The sequence below is a fragment of the Heloderma suspectum genome, chromosome 10 (assembly GCF_057233095.1).
Source record: "Heloderma suspectum isolate Gila_16-S chromosome 10, 16-S_ref, whole genome shotgun sequence".
NCBI lineage: Eukaryota > Metazoa > Chordata > Lepidosauria > Squamata > Helodermatidae > Heloderma > Heloderma suspectum.
This window is the reverse complement of record NC_139467.1, coordinates 15436749-15458551: the sequence shown is the minus strand read 5'-3', so window position 1 is coordinate 15458551 and position 21803 is coordinate 15436749. Positions and strand designations below refer to the sequence as shown.

The following is a 21803-nucleotide window of genomic DNA, read 5'->3' as shown; positions in this document are numbered from 1 at the left end:
ACTGAGTTCACCTGTGCCTCAAGTGACAGTTCTGGATCCAAGAGCACCCCCAAACTATGAACCTGATCCTTTAGGGGGAGTGCAACCCCCTCCAGAACAGGTTGAATATCACCTAGCCGGGCAGACGAACCACCCACTAACAGTACCTCCGTCTTGTCTGGATTGAGTTTCAGTTTATTGGCCCTCATCCAGCCCATTACCGTGCCCAGGCACTGATTCAGAACAGCCACTGCCTCATCTGGTTTTGATGAGAAAGAGAGGTAGAGCTGGGTGTCATCTGCATATTGATGGCACCTCAGCCCACACCTCCGGATAACTTCCCCCCGGCGGTTTCATGTAGATGTTAAACAGCATGGGGGATAAAATAGAGCCCTGTGGAACCCCATGGCACAATTGCCATGGCACAGAGCAATAATCCCCCAGCACCACCTTCTGGAATCAGCCATCCAAGTAGGAGCGGAACCACTGCAGTGCAGTGCCTCCAACTCCTAACCCAGACAACCTATCCAGAAGGATACCATGGTCGATGGAATGGAAAGCTGCTGAGAGGTCCAGGAGAATCAACAGGGTCGCACTCCCCCTGTCCCTCTCCCGGCAGAGGTCATCCCACAGGGCAACCAAGGCAGTTTCCGCTCCAAAACCAGGCCTGAAGCCCGATTGAAATGGATCTAGATAATCCGTTTCATTCAAGAGTGCCTGGAGCTGTCCTACAACCACCCGCTCAAGCACCTTGCCCAGGAAGGGGACGTTGGCCACTGGCCTATAATTGTTAACATCCTCTGGGTCCAGGTTAGGCATTTTCAGGAGTGGTCTAATTACCACCTCTTTTAAAGTGGCAGGCACCACTCCCTCTCTCAAGGAGGAATTTACAACCTCCTGGACCCAGCCGGACATCCCTTCCTTGTTTGATTTAATAAGCCATGAAGGGCAAGGGTCAAGCACACAAGTGGTCGATCGGACTTGGCCAAGCACCTTGTCTGCATCCTCAGGCCTCAGTAACTGAAACTCATCCAATAAAACTGGACCAGATGGTGCTCTGAACGCCTCTACCAATGGAACTGCATTAATGGTGGTGTCCAATTCATGACGAATCTGAGCGACTTTATCCTCAAAGTGCCGTGCAAACTCATCACAGCATGCCACCGAGGGTTCCACCGTCTCTCTCCCTGGCCCAGAATGTAACAGGCCGCGAACCACTTGGAAAAGCTCCGCTGGACGACACTGAGAAGACGCAATGCTGGTGGAAAAGAACTGTCTCTTTGCCACCCTCACCGCCACAGAGTAGGCTTGATAGTGGACTCTTACCTGTGTTTGGTCAGACTCAGCACGAGTTTTCCTCCACCTGCGTTCTAGCCGTCTCCCCTCTTGCTTCATTGCCCTCAGCTCAGGGGTATACCAAGGAGCTGGCTGGGCTCTGCTCAGAGGGAGAGGGTGCTTGGGCGCGATCGTGTCAACCGCCCGAGTCATCTCTGCATTCCACAGAGCGACCTGGGCTTCAACAGGAGCACCAGCCATACCAGCAGGAAAATCCCCCAGAGCCCTCTGGAATCCATCGGAATCCATCAATCTCCGGGGGCGGACCATTTTAATAGGTCCCCCACCCTTGCAGAGGGGAAAGGCCACCAGGAGTCTAAACCTCAGCAGGAAGTGATCTGACCATGACAAAGGGACAGATGTTAAGTCCTCCACTTTCAGATCACCATCCTCCTGCCCAGTCGAGAAAACAAGATCAAGTGTGTGTCCTTTTATATGCGTTGGGCCGATGACATGTTGGGACAGCCCCATGGTTGTCATGGCGGCCATGAAGTCCTGAGCTGCCCTGGATACAGCGGCCTCGGCATGGAAGTTGAGATCCCCCAGGACCATCATCCTGGGGGTCCTCAACACCAAGACCACCTCTGTCAGCTCAGGCAGGGAGTCTGATGGGCAGCAGGGTGGGCGGTACACCAACAGAATCCCTAATCTGTCCCGGGTACCCAACACAAGGTACAAACACTCAAGATCTGCACTTGAATGAGCAGGAAGCCTGGAGAGGGAGATTGAATTCCTATAGACCATGGCAACCCCCCCTCCCCAACCCTCAAGTCGGTGTTGGTGCTGCACCGAGTACCCAGCAGGGCACAGCTGGGAGAGAGTGACCCCTCCCAGTTCCCCCACCCAGGTCTCAGTGATACATGCCAGGTCAGCCCCCTCATCCACAATCAAACCATGGATGAGGGAGATTTTATTTTGGGCCGACCTGGCATTCAGCAGCAGCACCACCAGACCCGAGGGCAGACTGGTAAGGCTGCCAGGAACCATCAGGTTGGGGGAAGAACCAGAAGAGGGGACAGCTATAAGGTATCTAGCCCCTCTTCTCCTCAGCTGGCCTGTTAATCCCCCAATGCCATACCTCCCCCTGCCCATGACCACAGTTATGGTGGCACCTCCCTGACCCCCTGAGTTGCCCAATAGTCAACTACACAGAACTTGACGCAGAAATAAAACTGTTCTGTGTCAGTTCAGGTCTATGTTCATAGAATTACTCTTTTACGACATGCATTTTTACACTTAATTTTCAGGATGCAACCTGGACCGTCCACACATTGGGGTGGAAGGTCTGAAGTGGGGAGCCTACTCCAGACACGTGGGCTCTTCCCATGTTGTAGAACCATTCTGAATAACATCAGGAGCCACCATGTGAAGACTAGACTCCCCACTTCAGACCTTGTGCCCCAGTGCAGTAGAGTGGCCAGATACAGCAGACCTTGAAGCACTACTCAGGCATTATGCCTGAATGGGGTATAGCATAGGGATGTTGGAGGAATCCATTTGGGGGCTGCAGCTCAACGACCTTCCCTTGGTACGGCTCCCTGGACTTTGGTCCATTTTCTGCCATGGAGCCCAACTCAATCTGCATCGGGTCAGGCCAGTTCATAGACATTCTGTATTTTTAATGTGCGTAAATTACAGCTGAATGTTGTGCAAATGTGCATAATTTGTGCAAATTGTGCAAATTTCAACAGCAATTTTTGCAAATTACACAAAATTTGGCCACAATTTGTGCAAATTAAAACACACACACACACACAAAGTTCCAGGAGTTCAGGAAAAACTCACAGCTCGGCCCACAAATGTGAGCTGAGTCAAGCACACTGTGGAACTCCATCGAGCCAAAAGTGAAATGGATTTCCTGGAGATGAACATCCTTAGTTGAGTAAGGCTCAAATGACATGTTACATTAATTGCATAGCATGTAGCTGAATCTATTCTTTCTTCTTTTTTTACTTTAGAGTAAGTGAGCATGGTCCCAATTCATATTGGGACCAGTGTGCACCAAGAGTGGGGTATTAACCCCTGTCCCACCACCACCACCACCTGTTTGTTTCCTGAAATTCCACGCACACCCATGCAGAGATTTTCTTCTTTTTCTAATCCCTGCACAGCAAGCAGAATTTCAGGAAGTGAATAGGTGTGGGAAAAAGTTTAATCCCCCCCTCCAGTCTACACTGGTCCCATTCCAAATTTGGGCCACGCACACTTACTCTAAAGTTTTTTAAAAAAAATGTTCTTGCTCAGCTACATGCCACTCAATTAACATAACTTGTAGTTCAACCCAAATGTGAGGGCGAGGGATGGAACTGTGTCTGCAAGCCCCACCCCCAATGTCTTCATATGTGCTGGCCCCAGCCCGCTCAGTTCCTGACCTCCATGTGCAGCAGCTGGTGAGGATTCAGTGTGGAGCCAGCGAATGGAGTCACGGTTTCCCCCTCAAACAGTTGGGATCACATCAGTAACAAACCCCCTGATAGGGCTTCTCAGCTCAGTAAAAATGATGGTTCTCTTGGATGAGGAACTACTGTGAATTACCTGATGGTTACATAAAGAACAGACTCCCCTTCCAGCCTGTGGACATCACCAAAGGATTGTGGCCAGTGGAGGCACGACGTGGCTCCAATGTCAGTGGGGCTGTGAATCCACTCTGGGTCCAGTCAGGAGCAGTCAGAACTCTAAAGGAGCTCTCCAAGATGCCAAACTCTATCCCCCACATGGTTGCAGCACCTTGGACAGCCATTTCAGAGTTCTGACTGGTTCCGACTGAAAGCAAGCGTGGATTTACTGCCCAACTGACATCAGAGCCACCAGCCTCCACTGATTGCGCTCAGTGTGCTCTGATAACTGCTGCAAGAATCTTAAGGGGAGCGGATGTTACGAAGTATGGTTTCTGCACACCATTGGTTGTAGCACTGCGATTTTGCAAAGTGAAGGCAGGACTGTGATGAACTCCGCCGTTGTTGCAATCGTGTTCCTTTTGCCCCTTCCTGCACCCTTCTTTGTTCTTCTTCGTTTTCCCTTTTAGAACTTATTGGTGAGGCAGCTGTTGAAGACATCGCTATCCTGGAACCAGCTTGGAGCATTGCAGCATTTTACTGAAGGCATTTTGGAGCTGTGCATGGTGAGCAAAGTTATGTGCAAGGCATGCCACAGAGTTTCCAGAAGCTGTAGCTTAGTGGGGTTGGAGGGTTGTTGGTTACATCTGAGCCATATAGCAGAGTCCAGGACATCAGAACTGCCCTTCTAAATCAGACCAAGGTGGAATCTAGTCTCACAGCCTGTTTCCAGAAGTGGCTGGCCGGATGCTTCTGGGATGCCCATACGCAGAGACCATGAATGTAAGAGCTGCTATTTTCCCCCAGTCCCCCAGCATCTAGTATTCAAAGGTATACCATGGCCGAATGTGGAGGTTCCATTGAACCATCATGGCTAACATCTGTGATTGACATGCCCTCCATGAATATGTTAAATCACGTTGTGAACTGCCCAGAGAGCTTTGGCTATGGGGTGGTATAGAAATATAATAAATAAATTAAATAATTTATAAATAATAAATTTTTAAAGCCGTGGAAGTACTGGCTGTCACCACATCTTGGCGTACCTAGGTTAATTATGCACCATTTGAAGAAATGCTTTCTTTTGCCTTCCCTAGACCAACTTCCAACGAATTTCACTATATGCTTCTGAGTTTAGTTTGCCGGGGGAGGGGGGACTGGGAGGGGGTCATGATTGAGGTGTATAAAAGCATAACATGGAGTAAGTTAATAGGGGGAAGGTTTTTTCCCTCCTGGTTTCATAATATTAGAATGAAATTGATTGATGGGAGATTCAGGACAGTGTGTCATTAATCTGCAGGATTCACTCCCACAAGATGTGGTGATGGTCACTTGCTTGGATGACTTTAAAGGGGGATTAGAGAAATTCATGGAAGATAATTCTATGGGCTGGGTTCACACAACATGCTAACCCATACTCAGTGGTTGAGTGTGGGTTGTTGTTGAACCATGGGTTGTTTGTTGAACTATGGGTTAGCATGTTGTCCGAACCCAGGACATTTTCCACAGGGTGGCTTGTTAACCACCCTGAACAACCCAACAACAAACCATGGGTTCTCAGGGTGGCTTGTTTGAGAAAAATAAGCCACACTACATGATTAATATGTCACCTTGTGGAAAATGTCCTGGGTTTGGACAACACGTTAACCCACAGTTCAACAAACAACCCACATTCAACCACTGAGTGTGGGTTATCAGGATGGCTATGCGTTACCTCTAATATCAGAGGCAATATCCCTCTGCATACCAGTTACTGGGGAACATGATAAAAAGGGTGGTATTTCACTCAAGTCCTGCTTGCAGACTTCCCAGACACATCTGGGAAGGAGCTTGGACTTCACTAGATGGACCTTGGGTCTGATCCAGCAGGTGACTTCATATGTTCTGATAAAAGGGACAGAAATTGTTCCACCATATCCACACCCTTTCTAATCCTATAAACTCCTAACGTGTCTCCCTTCCAATGCTCACACACACACACACACACACACACAATTCTTTGGCCTTAGGGAAGCCTTCTCCAACCTGGTACCCACCAGATGTTTGAGACCAGCATGCCCAACAACCAGGAATGCTGGGAGTATGCAGTCCAAAAAATCTAGAGGACACCAGATTGGAGAAGGCTAGCTTAGGGGAAAATCTTACTTTTTTCTGTAGACACCTGCTTCTTGTCCACATCTCACTGTAGTCCCAATTGCATAGGTTGACTTGGGAATGGCCAATTTGGGCAACAGGGCAGTTTGGCCTTTGGACAGTAGATTGAACAAGAGGTGATCCTTCTGACTCTTTGGTTCTGCAATCCGAGCTCTTCCTTTTTCCTTCATGGCCAGGTGAGTTTGGAGGCCACAGGAGGACAGGACAGGAAATCAACGCCCGTGGGTTCTACCTCATGCTTTGGGTGATGCTCCTCATGCTTAGAAAAAAATAGAGGGCAGTCCCCAGATTTTAGAAGGGAATGAGACCTGCTGCCTTAGAGCAGGGACTTTGAGAGATCAGATAGCAAGTCCCCAAGTGTATCTCCTAACGCAGAGTAGTTGAACTACAACGGGGGGGGGCACGCAAAAGCCAGGAAACCACGAAATGATCACCAGTTGGGAGATACGGGATGGACCATGGGGAAGGGGATATTGCTCTCTAGGGATCTCAGGTAGGCTCTGGTCTTGAAGTTATATTTCATAGAATCTCATAGAATCATAGGGTTGGAAGGGGCCTACAAGACCTTCAAGTCTAACCCCCTGCTCAGTGCAGGAAGCCAGATTCCCAGGTGGTCTCCCATTCAAGTACTAACCAAGGCTGACCCTGCTTAGCTTCCAAGATCAGACGAGATCAGGTGCATCCAGCCTTTCAGTACTCCTGATTTAAAGGAAGCGACTAAAATAAAGCCATTACATCTGCTTTTCTTTTTCTTAACCAGGAGTAGAATTCAGGGACACCTGATGGAGGCGGGTGGCTCTGATGTCAGTGGGGCTGTGAATCAGTCCTGGGTTTCAGTCAGAACCAATCAGTGCCTTGGATAGCTCCTTTAGAATTCTGACTGGTTCTGACTGAAACCCAGACCTGATTCACAGCCCCACCGACATTGGAGCCACCAGCCTCCTTTGGGGACATCTCTCACGATATCCTTGTAAGGACCATGTCAGGAAAGTTAGGCTGAGAGCAATCATCTTGCCTACAGGTCTCTCTCTCTCTCCCCGGGGGCTACCCACACAGGCATGGATAAACGTTTGCCTTGCCACATGCATGGCCTGCAGACATTCTCGGACCTGTGTTAGAGCAAGTCCTCTGTTTGAAACAGATAGGGAAGCTGCCATCTCAGCAGCCCCAACAGGGAAGTTGTGGTCACTTCTGAGCTCACAGTTACTGAGAGGTTTCTCAACCAGCCATCCAGGAGCTAAGTTGCACCAGGCATGGAGGGAAGGAAGGGCTCAGGGGAAACAAAAGCCAGTCAGGCTTGGCACTGGATGCCTGGAGAGAAATCTCAGCAAGAGGCAGACATGAATGGTGACATCAGAAACATTCCTGGTGGTGCCATGGTTGCACCTCATGAGAGACACATGCATGGTGAGCTCTTACAGATATTCAGTCTAAATCATGGGACTGAACTTCTTTGAGCAGCCTGGAGGCCAGATTTGAGAGAGGGAGGGATGGAGGGGGGAAAGGCCTCCTGATAAGTGTAGTGTGTTCTCAGAAGCCTTCTGGCAGGAGTGTTGAACCTCTTTGAGTCCAAGGCCCAATTCCATTTTGGGAGTGCTCCCAGGCCATATTCCAGTGGTTGGCAGGGCTGGAAGTAAAAGAGGAGGGGCCAAACTGCTGGCATATTTTAGCTGAAAGTTCTAAAGTAACCGTAGAAGTGGCATTTCAACCTTTTAGAATGGGGAAAAATTGCACAAAAGGCAGGAACTCACCAAATGATCAGTGGTTGGGGGGGGGGGCTGGGAGAGGCAAGGGGCTGTGACCTTCTGGGGAACTCCGGAGGGCCAGATTGGGACCCCAGGCGGGCTGGATTGGGACTCTTTGCCTGAGGCACCTCTGCCCTAGGGATATTTATTTTATTTTATTATTAAATTTATTAATCGCCCATCTGGCTGGTCACCCAGCCACTCTGGGCGATATACAACATACAATAAAAACAGTTTAAAACAATAAAATTCTACCATAAAAACGTTTTCTAAAATACCCTAACCCCCCCCCCCCAAATGCCTGCCTGAACAACAACGTTTTTAATGCACGACGGAAGCTCATTAGAGAGAATGATAGAATGTTAAAACCAGTTAACAATCCTGAGAGTGACAAAATGAAGGGGGGGGGATGGAGAGAGCGAATTTGCCCCATTCCCATGAATAAAGACAACAATTTATTTATTTAATTTGTGCCCTGCCTTTCTATCAAAAAATGGCAATCAAGGCGGCTTACAGGTGCAATCAAAATCGATTAAAACAATAAAACAATACTTGAAAATACAATAAAAACATAACGATTACAGAAGAAGAAAATAAAAAACAGCACCCAACCCAGAAGACCCACGTAGAGGCCAAATGCCTTCTTGAATATTGTAGTCTTTAAAAATATAAGAAGAGCCCTGCTGGATCAGACCAAAGGTCCATCGAGTCCAGCATTCTGTTCACACGGTGGCCAGCCAGCTGTCAACTGGGAACTCACAAGCAGGGCATGAGCACCACAGCATCCTCCCACCCAAGCTCCCCAGCAACTGGTGTACATAGGCTCACTGCTGCTGGTACGGGAGGTAGCACATAGCCATCAGGACTAGTAGCCATTGATCGCTTTTTCCTCCAGGAATTTGTCCAAGCCCCTTTTCAAGCCATCCAAATTGGTGGCCATCACTACATCCTGTGATAACGAATTCCATAGTTTAACTATGCTCTGTGTGAAGAAGTCTTTGCCTGTCAGCTGGAGGAGAGCAGAGAGGGAGCAAAGCTAGCTTCCTTCAGCAGGGAGTTCCCCAGCCTGGGAGTGGCCACCAAAAAGGCCCTCTCTTGAGTCGCCACCAAATGTCCATCACAGTCTCAAAAGAAGGACCTGCTCTTTCAGAGGGGGAGGAAAGATCAATGACAGGAAAAAGAAATTGTCCAGTGGGGAGAGGAGGGGCAATGTACCACTGAACCTGGGGCTGCTCCTGTTATCCACCTACCCAGTTCCTCCCTCCCCCCACCCCAGTAATCCCTTCAGGAAGAAATGGAGGCTAAGACTCCCCACAAATCCTCACAGACCTCAAACGTGTATTCTCAATGTCTTTTACAAGATTGCCACTTACAGGAGGTGTGAGCTTTAGCAGGGGAAAGGTACTAAATTTAGCTGGGTTCCTCTTTGCAGACACTATGAATGCCTCCTGTGGACACCTCAACACCACTGCTGTGGAAGATGCTATGCGCCAGATCGCCATCGTAACAAACGTGATCATCCTGGTCCTGGGGGTTTCTGGCAATGGGTTGGTAATGTGGGTTGTAGCCAGGCGGGAGAAGCACAAGACCTTCACCTCCATCTGCTACTTCAACCTGGCTGTAGCAGACTTCCTCTTCTCTCTTGGCCGTATCCCTGCCCTTGTACAGGAGATAATGTATGACTGCTGGCCCTTTGGCCTGGCCTTGTGCAAGCTTCATACCTTCGCCCGCTACCTCACCGTCTTTACCAGCGTCTTTGTCCTCACTGTCATCAGTGTATACCGCTGCCTGTTGATTGCACGGCCCGTCTGGGCCCGAAACCACTGTGGGCCACGCTATCAAGCCCTGATGTGCACTGGGGCATGGGTCCTAGCTTTGGCCTTCAGCATCCCCTACCTGGTGGTCCGCCATACCGAAGACAAAAATGGAGGATCCTACTGTGTCTACCGGAAAGATCTCATGATGTCATCGGAACTGCCCCTGAGGCTGAGCAGGTTCTTGGGAGGGTTCCTTGTGCCTTTCATCATCATTACCTCGGCCTACTTGGTTCTGGTTTGCAATCTTCGTGGGCGGCGCTGGGAGGGCTCCCATAGGACCTTCACTCTGGTGGCCACCATCGTGACACTCTTCTTCATGTGCTGGCTGCCCCACCACATCTTTGTGCTTCTCAGCACCGTATCGAGCAGAAAGAACTCCTGGGGGATTGGGCTGAAGCTGTCCAATGCTCTGGCATACCTCCACAGCTGTGTCAACCCTGTGCTATATTGCTTTGTGGGCTGTGTCCGGAGCCGGCAACTCCACCGCCGAGTGTCCTTCTTGGGGCTCTTCCGCAAGGCCCTAACTGAAGAGGATGAAGGCTCTACTGGGGCAGAAACATCACGAAGCCTTAGTCAGAAGACGTAAGGCCCAGAGGAAGGTTGGACTTCTGTATTCCATTTACAAAGGGTTGACCTAATCAGCAAGCCTCCTGGGCACTTTCCACACCTCCAGAAAAAGATGGAAGTTGTCGTGGTTGTAGCAAGAGAACTGGTCATCTTAATGCTTGGCTTTAACTCTTGACCTGTGACTTTGTTCATACCTAGTGTTGTTACTCCAGGCTTTGGGATGCTTTCAAGCAAGGTGACTTCAGGGGCCTTCCCTCCTCCACCACCGAGCCATTGACCACTCACTCATGCCCTGTTTCTGGACCCAGTATTGACCACTTGCCCAGAAGGGGCAGGTGTGTAAAGCAGGCAGAGGGAGCTGCTGCTCTTTCTCATTGGTCTTGTCACTCACTCACTTCAATAGCAACAGGAGCAGCAACAATGCCTCAGCCCCCACCCCCCGCTGAGGCATGGGCCTTGGCACGTGCCCACCCATACCAACCCCTGAGGTTGAGCCAATGTCGAAGTGATTTTTGATCACCTAGATATTATAGCACACTTTGAGAGACACTCCTTAAGGATGCATTCCTATGCATGTTTAAAGGGAAAAAAAGCCCTACAACCAGGGCTGGCCCTACCATTAGGCAGAGTGCGGCAGAAGGAGAGAGCTGTGTGCCACAAAGCCTGCCCCTGCACCCCCTAAGCTGGTCTGCTACTTTCAGGTATGGCAGTGGATGCTGTCTCATCACCAGTGTTATAGAAAGCTTTAATGGCCTGTCTAGTCAGCTTTTGTACATGGAATGGGAGAAGGCATCATCTGGTTCTTCACCTCAAGCAGCAAAATATTCTGCTGGCAGGGGCATGCTGAGAGTTGTAGGACTTTTTCCTATCTAAACATGCATAGGATTGCATGGCAAGTTGCACTGTGGACTACCCCTTGCATAACAGAGAAAGTCTTCCCTTCTCACAGCTGTTTTTTCAGTGTCAGTTTATTTCAAACAGGAAACGCATGTGAAAGAATTTTCCCAAGAATGTTTTCCCTGGGCTGTACCACCTCAGGTTACAGGAGGGAGTGTTACATATTGAATGATCCACTACCATACCAACACAATTCCCAATACATACAAAGTAGCTGGTAGGTAGGATGGCCATAAATCACCAACATTCGCTGGATCATGGAGAAAGCAAGAGAATTCCAGAAAAATGTCTATTTCTGCTTCATTGACTATGCTAAAGCCTTTGATTGTGTGGATCACAACAAACTATGGCAAATTCTTAAAGAGATGGGAGTACCAGACCACCTTACCTGTCTCCTGAGAAACCTGTACGAGGGTCAAGAAGCAACAGTAAGAATCAGACATGGAACAACCGATTGGTTCAAAATTGGGAAAGGGGTACGACAAGGCTGTATATTGTCACCTTGCTTATTTAATTTATATGCAGAGTACATCATGAGAAACACCGGGTTGGATGAATCACAGGTCGGAATTAAGATTGCCAGGAGAATTATCAACAACCTCAGATATGCAGACGATACCACCCTAATGGCAGAAAGTGAAGAGGATCTAAAGAGCCTCTTGTTGAGGGTGAAAGTGGAGAGTGCAAAAGCTGGTCTGAAACTCAACATTAAAAAAATGAAGATCATGGCATCTGGCCCCATCACTTCCTGGCATATAGAAGGGGAAGAAATGGAAGCAGTGACAGATTTTATTTTCTTGGGCTCCAAGATCACCGCAGACGGTGACTGTAGCCATGAAATTAAAAGACGCTTGCTCCTTGGGAGGAAAGCTATGGCAAACCTAGACAGCATAGTAAGAAGCAAAGACATCACCTTGCCAACAAAGGTCCATCTAATCAAAGCTATGGTTTTCCCAGTAGTAATGTATGGCTGTGAGAGCTGGACTATAAGGAAGGCTGAGCACCGAAGAATTGATGCTTTTGAACTGTGGTGAGAAGACTCTTACGAGTCCCCTGGACTGCAAGGAGGTCAAATCTGTCCATCCTAAAGGAAATCAACCCTGACTGCTCATTGGAAGGACAGATGCTGAAGGTGAAGCTCAAATATTTTGGCTACCTAATGCGAAGAGAAAACTCCCTGGAAAAGATCCTGATGCTGGGAAAGATTGAAGGCAAAAGGAGAAGGGGACGGCAGAGGATGAGATGGCTAGATAGCATCACCGATGCAACAAATATGAACTTGAGCATGCTCCGGGAGAAAGCGGAGGACAGGAAGGCCTGGCGTGCTGTGGTCCATGGGGTCACGAAGAGTCAGACACAACTGAATGACTGAACAACAACAAGGATGGCCATATGTTCTAATTTACAGCCCTCACTTGAAGGGCTGTCAGAGGGCAGTCCTCTGTTTATAGGTATTCTTTATTTGAAGGGCTGTCCAGTTTAAAGATCAAGAACCATAGGAAGGGAGAACAGAAACCTCGAACTTGCCCTTCAGCTGTTAGCACCTGGCCTGCAGACTGAGCAGGCAGACACGGTCTTCTGGACACGGTCTTTCCAATTGCAATGAGATACATTGTGTTTCTATTTCAAGTGGTAGTAATCATTTCTAAATGTGCATCTAGACATATCACTTGGCATATGCAAATTTTGTATCTGTACAGATCAATTGGCATATTGCACATTTTATGAAAATCTGTGTCATCTTTTGGGGGGCGATGTGCATGTGGCCCCCCTAGATCAGGAAGAAAGGGAAGCCAAACACAAGTTTTCAATGGAGTCTAAATGCAAGCTCGCTACAGAGATTTTTCTCTGGGGAGAATCCAAACATGGAATTCCACCCACCCACATAGACCTTTGCATTCCGAAATGATAAGAGCCCAAGTAAAGCTTCCCCGTTTGATTCTGCTTATTTGTAGTCTATGTCTCTCAGGCTTTCTGCTAGATCCCAAAGCAACAGGCCTGGCCCTACCATGAGGCAGAGTGAAGCGTTCGCCTCAGGCAACAGATGCTGGGAGGTGGCAACAAGATGTTAGAGGAGAGATCTGTTTGCCACACAGCCATCTCTGCACCTCCTAAGTTAGCCTGCTGCCTTCAGGTTCAGTGGAGAATGCTGTCCCATCATCAATGTTGAAGACAAATTGATCTGTCAGTCCAGCTGCACATGGAATGGGTGGGGCGCTATCCTGTTCTTCAGGGAGTAAGATGTCTTGGGCTGGCCCTGCAAAGCGCTCTGGAGCACAGAATCTGAATTCTAATTCTGCATAGGAAAAAATACATTTCAGAGTTAATCTGGGGAAAGAGGGTCAGATTTTGACCAAGATGTTTATATATGTATCACTCTTCACATATCTGTGACAAATGTTTGTTGTTGTTGTTTTCTTTTCTTCTTTGGCCACAGGACTTCAATACATTCTGAATTAGAAATTTTGGAAATTTGTGAATATGTGCAAAATTGCCATTCAAGATGTACCCCTTTGCAGGTTCAAGCAGATCACTGTGGGTTTATATTTTTGAAGTTTCCTAGTGAAATCACAACAGCCAGAGCCTTGTTCTTCAAAGTAATAAATCCAGATCGGGGGCAACAAAGGCACGATGCAGCCAAAATTAAGCTGCCTTTTGAGTCCCATTCATTTCAGTGGAAGAGGCTTAACCATGTGTTTAAGCCTGCTATTGAAATTGGGGATGAGTGAACCCCCTGACATTCAGTCCAGAAGGGGTCCGCTGTGGGGAAATCTGAGCCCCTTAGGGCCCCATAGATTTCCCCAGAGCCCTGGCAAATTCTCCATAGTTCATAGAGGAGCTTTCTGGCTGTCTAAAAGGTGCAATAGGCTAATGGCAGCCGCGGGAAAATTACTGCCGTAAATTGCGTAGTTTACGGCATTCGCAGTTGTAAAGCACTTCCTTCTGTGTAAATTGTGGCCTTTTACGCCACAATTTATGTAGAAGGAAGCATTTACAGCTGCGAAGCACTTTTAGACAGCCGAAGAGCAGTCCCGCGAACTATGGCAGATGCGCTTGGTAAGGGGGTACCAGTCCACTGCAGATTTCTCCAGCATCCCTAGTTGAAATCAACAGGACTCAAAGATGCTTTGCTTTGGCTGCATCATTTCCCAAATGCTGTCGCTGCTTCTCTTTCTTCCCCACCCTACTTCAACCCATTCCCAATTGTTTTGAACATGCTTGTGTACCATTTTGAAAATGCTTATGCAACTCAAATGCTACATGGGCAGCCTTCCCCAACCTGGTGCCCTCCAGATGTGTCAGACTGCATTTCCCATAATTCCTAGGCAATGGCCATACTGGGTGGAAATTATGGGTGTTGCAGTACAACACGTCTGGAGGACACTAAGTTGAGGAAGGCTCTACTGGGGCACTGGGGCTTGAACTAGTAGGAACCTTGGGATATGAGGTTGGGAGTAAGGATGTCTGGACTTTGTGAAATCCATCCTGTGTGTATTCCATGGATTGTGTGGTGTCATTCATTCCAGTATCCATTCACAGATGGATTCAAATTTATTTTATTTTTTTCTTATGCAGAAAAAATGCAACCATTTACATAATTTATGTTAGTATGTTACATTTAGTGTATTGCTCCCCCACTCCATTCAACTTTTCCTTGCGGATATTAACCAGTCTCAGCAGAAACTGGCATATTTTCCTACAAATAAATTTGCATAAATTTTGGGAAAGTAACAAAAAAAGATCTGAAAGTCCACAGACCCTGCGTGGCCTGAGGGGGTCAGTTCACAGCATATTCCGCAGGTCGGGTTCTAAGAAATCCGAACTCGTTTTAGTCAGTCTCTAATTTCTCCAGCACCCCTAGTTGGGACCAATTGTGGCAAACTAGTGTGGCTGTGTGTGCTTAGGCCTTAGAGCCCCACACTGGTGCTGAAGGGAAGAGCAGGGTGCAAAATCAGGCTCTGTGACTGGCAGCCGTTATGAAGCCTCGGGATTGGCCAGGCCTGGTGTAAGGAGCCTGGCCTTCTGACTTTGCCTGGACAACAAAGGAGGACCTTCAACTCAAATCACTGGTCTCAAAGACTAGGTGCTGGAGAACAAGGATGGTCATGTGTCTTCTTTTACAGAGGATGGTCCTCTATTTGAAGGGCTGCCCCATCCAATTCCAGTTTGGACATAAAGTACCCGAAGAACAGTTGCCAATGCACATTTAGTACCTGGATAGCAGACTTAACAGGCAGGCACATTGACCATCTGGTCACACTCTTCCACGCTATGGTGAGTTGTCCTTATAATAATTATTTCTAAATGTGCATCTCTACATATAAATTAGCATACGCAAAATGTATGCAAATTTGTGTCCTCTTTTTTGGAGATGCATTTCTTCTTCTTCTTTGGAGATTCTTAAGTGGCCACCTTGAAAACAAACCCTCTGGGTCTAGATTCAAGTGGAGCTGCCCACCACCCTGACCTGGTCTCCTAGATACATTTATGGCTAGAGGCCCATCAGCCCTGTCCCACTCTCAGTGTATCAGCCATCTCTGCCTCCCTGACCTCTGTGCATTTGGTGGAAGGGCGAAACAGGGAGCCTGTGTCTGTAGACTCCTCCATGCAGGGAGGGATGCTGCACAGTCGGTGATTCTGCATGGATCTGTGGCTCAGTTGGAGTCCACCCAGAGTAGTGCCTTCAGTGTGGTGGCTCCCTTTCTCTGGAACTCCCCGCCTCTGGAGGTCAAGCAAGTACCAATGTTGTGTTGTTTTCGGCACCTGCTGAAGACATCTTTAGTTCAACAAGCCTTCCTCGACTGAGCAGCCAGAGTTTTTATTGGTATTCTGTTTTTAAAAACTTTTAATATGGTATTTTATTCCTTTTATCTTGTTCACCACTCCAGTATCTGTAATGATGTTGAGCAGTATATAAATATCGTAAATAAATAAATAATAAAAACAAAATAAAAATTTGGGTTCCCAGTCACCTGGCAAAGCCCACATCTATACCACTGCATGTGAATATGCTCCCTGTTCCGATAATGCACTGAATGTTCGGGGGTGGGGCCAGGAGAGATGCTGATGTCATGAGTGCAGCCCCACTCCTCGCATACTGTGAGCACATCATCATTATTATTATTATTATTATTATTATTATTTACAATATTTATATACCGGTCCTCATCAGAAGATTTCGGAGCCATGAACAACATGATAAAAGAATAAAACAATGGTTAAAAGAGTTAAAACGTTTTTTAAAAAAGACAAATCCCAACAAAGTGGAGTTCAGCAAACCACAGCTGGTCATGCAAGGAAGGCCTCTTGAAAGAACGTCTTCAGGAGGCGCCGGAAGGAGCACAATGTTGGTGCCTGCCTGACCTCTAAAGGCAGGGAATTCCACAGGAAGGGGGCCACCACACTGAAGGCTCTTCTCCTGGTGGACTCCAACCAGGCCATAGGTCCATGTGGAACCACCAGGAACATGCCCTCTGATGACCTCAGTGACCGGGCAGGTTGGTAGGGAAGGAGGTGCTCCCTCAGGTATCCTGGTCCCAAGTTGTTTAGGGCTTTGTACACTAGTACTAATACCTTAAACCTGGCCCGGTAGCGAATAGGCAGCCAGTGCAGTTCCCTCAGCAAAGGAGTTACATGCTGCAAAGGGGCAGCTCCCGACAACAGCTGAGCCGCTGCATTCTGCACTAGCTCCAGCTTCCAGACCAGCCTTAAGGGCAGCCCCACATAGAGTGCATTGCAGTAATCCAGTCTTGAGGTTACTAATGCCTGTACCACCGTGATCAAGCTATCCCTGTCCAGGAGAGGCCATAGCTGGCGAACCAGCCGAAGCTGGTAAAAGGCACTCCGAGCTGCCGTGACCACTTGGGACTTCAGCAACAATGATGGGTCTAGGAGTACCCCCAGACTATGAACCTGATCTTTCAAAGGGAGTGCAACCCCATCCAGAACAGGCAATGAGCCTATCTCCCGGACCTGGAAACCACTCACCCACAGGGCTTCCGTCTTGCCAGGATTCAGCTTCAGTTTATTGGCCCTCATCCAGCCCATTACTGAGTCTAGGCACTGCTTCAGGACTTGCACAGCCTCTCCTGATTCAGATGTCACAGGGAGACAGAGCTGTGTGTCATCAGCATACTGATGGCATTTAGCTCCAAATCCCCTAAAGACCACTCCCAGCAGCTTCATATAGATGTTTAACAACATTGGGGACAGGATGGTACCCTACGGCACCCCATAGCTCAATTGCCAAGGGGCCGAGGAATAGTCACCCAATGTTACTCTCTGGAATCGGCCCCGTAGGTAGGACCAGAACCACTGTAGCACGGTGCCTCCAATACCCATCCCACAGAGTCGATCCAGGAGGATACCATGGTCAATGGTATCAAAGGCCAATGAGAGATCGAGCAGAATTAACAGGGTTGCACTCCCCCTGTCCCTCTCTCATTGAAGGTCATCCATCAGGGCGACCAAGGCTGATTCAGTCCCGTAACCAGAACGAAACCCAGACTGAAATGGGCAGCACTTGTGAATAGCCTTATCGTTTGGGACAAATATAATGGAAGACCAACATAATTTGGTCTTATTTTCAGCTATGTTTTTGTTTTGGGCTTATATAGGAGACTGCTTCCATGGGTTACACCCACAGATCTTATACACATGTGCTTTGGGAGTAAGACCCATTGAAATAAGGCTGCAACTAGATGAGATGATGGGAGACTGATTATTGGATCTCCCTGTCTTGGGGGGGTGTCTTTTTTTTAAATGGCTAATGCAGCCAAAGGAGGGTCAATTCAGATCAGAACCATGGTGCTGGGGGAGGAGGGAGTTAATACTTTCTTCCCGCAGGTTTCCACAGTTGTGATCACCCCCCTCTTAAAGCCACTCATTTTCTTACAAAGCAAAATATATGGGTACCACATTTTGACCCTAGTAGCAGCTGTGGTGAGGCAATCGGGCACTATAGAAATGTGATAAATAAATAAATTTCACCTGGGAAAGTGGTACAGTGGAAAGGGCTAACCTCGCCATCACCAGTCCAGTGCTGTAGTTCCTGTAACTGCATTTGCCATTTTTTAAAAAAAAAAAACTGTGGGGCATCCAGTCATAAATCTCCCACCATTTTGTCCATCAATGGGATTTCCTTTCTGGCAAACCCGCATGGGACAGAGCTGTATCTTTGGCCTAGGCCTCTCCGATCAAAGCTCAAAAGGAGAATTCAAAAGCTTTGTACATTCAAATTCTGGAATGTTGCCAGATTTTGAGTGGGTGCATTGAGTTCATTTCAGCACTACTCTTTAGACATCTAGGCAAGTTAGAACCCCATCCTCTCATTGTGGGGATATTGCACATTAGGTCAATTAGAGCAAAAATGCCAAAGAAGATCTTCAGTATGAGCTTTGTAGGGGACGCCTGCAAGCTAGTAAGGTGATCCAGGTACATAAGCAGCTTCTACACACATCTGGATCAGGAGCTACAGATGTTACAACTGATGTGCATCAGAATGCTTATCAAAATGCACATCCAGCCATGGATTACCATCTATCCACACTCAGGCTACAATCCCGTACACACGTCCCTGGGAGTAAGTCCCCTTGAACTCAGTGGGACTTACCTCTGAGTAGACATGCATAGGGTTGCACTGTTAATTGCGTTGAATGGGATGCACATTTGAATTCACATCCCAGCTATATCTTGATGCAATTAGTCACATACCTTTCAAAAGCCCAATTAGAGTCAGATAGCAGTGTAGATCTCCTACCTTCTCATTGTTTGTGCCCTCGTGGGAGAGAGACAGCTTCAGAGTCTGTGCCTCGCACAGGCCTTCTGGAAAGGTGAGTATTTTTTTAAATTTCATTTGGTGCTCTTCACTGTTGGATTGTTGAAATTCCATCTCCTAATGCATTAACCAGGATTGCCCCCCCATTCCTAGAAAGAATGTCTCTGGGCATGTACAGAGTGCTCTTCTCTCATCAGTGAGACAGAGAATTGGTTTCCAAGCAATTTGACCCCTCCACTCCCATACACACACACACACACACAGTGTGTGAATAAATGAATATTCAAATGAATAATTTCTTATAGGGAAGGCATAGGGGAGGAAGGAATCCTGGGGTTATCTTGGATCTTGCAGAGACCCAACCAACTCATCTCATGCTTTGGCCTTCTGAATTGCAGAGTCTCCCAGTTCATGCCTCTCCTGTCTTTTGTTTTATTATACTTATTCAGCACTCCAAATAAAACAAATGACCACCAATAGCACATGCAGTTTATAAATTTTATTTTTATATTTTTTTAAACAATTTTAAATTATCAATTATAAATTTTCTAAAAAGACACACGCACATACATACATACATACATATATACATACAGATTTTGAAATGTAAATGTTTCAGTATAAAACACCACCTTCAGTTACAAATAAGAGTATGCTGCAATACCACTTATAAACTGAGCCAGAGCCAATCAGGACCAAGCCAAGACTCAAGGAGGAAACATGTGTTAACAATCAAGTACCTGTATTCAACAACCAATCACTAGGGATGTACGAAAGTGACTTACCTTTTCGCGGATTCTGTTCATGGTGGGGGGGAGGCGTTCCGTCCCTCCCCCCCAGAATCCTCGACGGGGGGGAGGCAATCCGGTCCTCCCCCCCGGAATCCTTGACGGCTGGCTGTGCTCCGCGGCGGCTCCATGGAGCCGCCGGCCAGACCCAGGCCAGGGCCGTCCGCAGCCGGATTTCCGGCCGCAGAGGGCTCTGGGTAACCAAAAAAAACCGCGTACGCAAATGGCGGCGGCCATAGCCGCCACCATTTGCGTACGCATTTTTTTTTTTTAACCCAGACGTGATAGGCTATGTAAGTCTTTATGTAGCCTATCACGTCTATGGGGGGGGGGAGGACACAGACTGCAAATGGCGGCGGCTGCAGCCGTTCGGAAGACTAGCCACCACCTCCGCTGCTGCCGAAGCTGCCGCCATCCGGAACATCCACCCCAGGTAAGTCTCGTCCCGGGGGGGATCCTCGGGGGGCAGGGGGGCAGGCCGTTCCGCAATGGATTTCGGGGGGCCAAATGCACTGGCATTCGGCCTCACCAAGATCCATCGCGGAATTCTCTGACATCCCTACCAATCACGCCGCATTAATAAACATCATAGCTTGCTTCCATACTCCAGCAGACTTCATTGCATCTTAACCACCCTCTGCCCGTATAGCCTGATCTCCCTAATTTTTAGTCGGAGGTTCTCTGGTACTCCATTCCCTGTGGTCCTCCTCACATCACAGCTGGTCCCTCTGATCACTCATGCACCACAGTGCATTCACTTGCACACTTGGCTGGCTGCTCTTCCCTCTTCCCCAGCCCTAAATCCTCCAGCTTCCTTGGCAAAGGCCACTATCATTATTGCACTTTCTCCTGAAAATGCCAGCTCAACAAACCCCCTAATCCTCTCCTAACAGCTCTTATGCAATCCCATCATATCCAGAGAGAGTGCAGGAAGCAGGGGGCAGGCCGGCAGGCAGGCAGCTATTGTCAGAATTGACTGTACACCACCACCTAGTGGCTGAAAGCATCTTGATGAAATCAGTTCATTTTTCAGCCAGAGTATTTTAGTCAGGGTTGGTTTTTTTGCTCATCATTGTTCCTTTAAACATTTATTCACAGCTCTGACCCAACAGCCCATCCAACAGTTATCCTCCTTTAAAATTCCTACCATGCTGGATCCGAGTGGTCTATCGCATTGTTTGTTTCCCTTCTTGGTTTCTATTAAGGATTTTATCCTGCTCTCCTTCAATGGGCCCTCCAGATGATGAATTGCTGTGTAGGATCAAGGAAACTCTTGTGTTGCTGGGAAATCAGCACCACTCTGCATGTGCTCTGGGACACTCTTGTTTATTATTCCTTCCCAAAGGAATTGAAGTAGACATCAAACACAGATCCATTCAGCCCTGCCTCAAACTGAACTTTAGTTCGTCTTTCTGGAAGCAGAGTCTGAAAAGTTAGGAGGCTTTGGTTGAAGGAGAGGAGAGATTTCAGAGTGGCTGCAATTCATAGAATGATTCACAGAGACCAATCAATGTATTTTTAGAGCACTTGTTATGGTTAGGGATGGATGAAACTGTTTCATTTTCTATGTCCTTTTTTACTCCAAGCGCAAGTTCATTCTGTCTCATTTCTGCATCAGTTTACAATGCTTTCTTTTAAAGTCTGCATGGAAATTTGTATGCAATTTTGCATGCAATTTCCCCTAAGATACAGGCAACTGCCCTGAAGTCACAGAAGGGCTAAGAAGACTTCTCAGTACCGGCACCCCATTTGTAGAATGCTCTCCCCGGGGATGGTCGCCCCACAGCTACATTGCTGTCTTTTTGGTATCAGGTGAAGATGATACTATTTCCACAGCCTTTGTAATCTGTCAAGGAACTGAGTCTTCTTTTCTTTTTATGGTTTATCTTGTTTTGTTCTTGTTTTATTGGTCTTTGTTTTTTCCTTTATACTGTAAACCACCCTGGAAATGTTTTTATATTGAAGCTAGCATATAAATTCATTAACTAAACAAAGAAATCTACAACCATGCAGCTAAAACAGGGATGAGCAACATACAGCCTGCAAACTCCTTTTGTGTGTGTCTGTGTCTTTTTCTCTTTTTTTAACCCCCCCCCCCAACACTGTGTGTGTGTGCATGCGTGCATGTGATTTCAGGGAAAAAACAGGTGAAGGGAAGGTTTAATCCTCCTTTCCTGGTGCATGCTGGC

The 21803-nt window shown here is 47.6% G+C and overlaps 1 protein-coding gene across 1 annotated transcript; it reads left to right on the top strand.

Moving 5' to 3' along the window:
- Window positions 1-4354: 4354 nt before the first annotated feature.
- On the top strand, window positions 4355-13644 carry LOC146337790 (chemerin-like receptor 1). The gene is made up of 2 exons (XM_084814357.1): window positions 4355-4435; window positions 9201-13644. Exon 2 carries the CDS (start codon window positions 9206-9208, stop codon window positions 10169-10171), a length of 966 nt encoding a protein of 321 aa, XP_084670483.1. The 5' UTR covers window positions 4355-4435; window positions 9201-9205; the 3' UTR covers window positions 10172-13644.
- The last annotated feature ends 8159 nt before the right edge of the window (window positions 13645-21803 follow it).

Coding starts and splice junctions, on each gene's coding strand:
- LOC146337790 (XM_084814357.1), top strand. CDS start 9,206: ATGAATGCCTCCTGTGGACACCTCAACACCACTGCTGTGGAAGATGCT.